Source organism: Antrostomus carolinensis, unplaced genomic scaffold (genome assembly GCF_000700745.2).
Source record: "Antrostomus carolinensis isolate BGI_N321 unplaced genomic scaffold, ASM70074v2 scaffold39956, whole genome shotgun sequence".
Lineage (NCBI taxonomy): Eukaryota > Metazoa > Chordata > Aves > Caprimulgiformes > Caprimulgidae > Antrostomus > Antrostomus carolinensis.
Genome location: NW_010323386.1, coordinates 1 through 439, shown reverse-complemented (window position 1 = coordinate 439; position 439 = coordinate 1). Strand labels below are relative to the sequence as shown.

The 439-nt window shown below is 55.6% G+C and overlaps 1 protein-coding gene across 1 annotated transcript in view; it reads left to right on the top strand.

The window, feature by feature from the left end:
* LOC104526972 (kin of IRRE-like protein 1) overlaps window positions 1–277 on the top strand; it is a gene marked incomplete at both ends in the record, with an annotated part of 4,694 nt that extends 4,417 nt beyond the window's left edge. Inside the window, 2 exon segments of the mRNA XM_010170566.1 lie at window positions 1–80; window positions 194–277. The exon segment at window positions 1–80 is cut by the window's left edge and continues 37 nt beyond it. Of these exon segments, the coding sequence (XP_010168868.1) occupies window positions 1–80; window positions 194–277 (164 nt within the window).
* Between the last annotated feature and the right edge of the window lie 162 nt (window positions 278–439).

The following is a 439-nucleotide window of genomic DNA, read 5'->3' as shown; positions in this document are numbered from 1 at the left end:
CCCTGACACTACACACCGACCGTGAAGAGGACACGGCCAGTGTCTCCACGGCCACCCGTGTCATGAAGGCCATCTACTCGGTAAGGGACACCCCACACCATGGGGTCACCTCACAGCATCCCTTCCCCACTCCATACCAGGATGGATGGGACCAGAGGAGGAACAAACCCATCTGTGTCCTCATCTCCTACAGTCATTCAAGGACGATGTGGACTTGAAGCAGGACCTTCGCTGTGACACCATCGACACCCGCGAGGAGTACGAGCTGAAGGTCCGGGTGGGATGGTGGGACCTTTTTGGGTTGGGTGGGATGGGTGGGGTGTAGCTAAAGTGGGGCAAAGTCCTGATTTTCTCCTGGATCAAACGGTCAAAAGAAGCTCAAGTTCAATTCTCCTCCATCATCTCTGTGCTTTGCTGCCATCCAGAGAGACCTGGACAG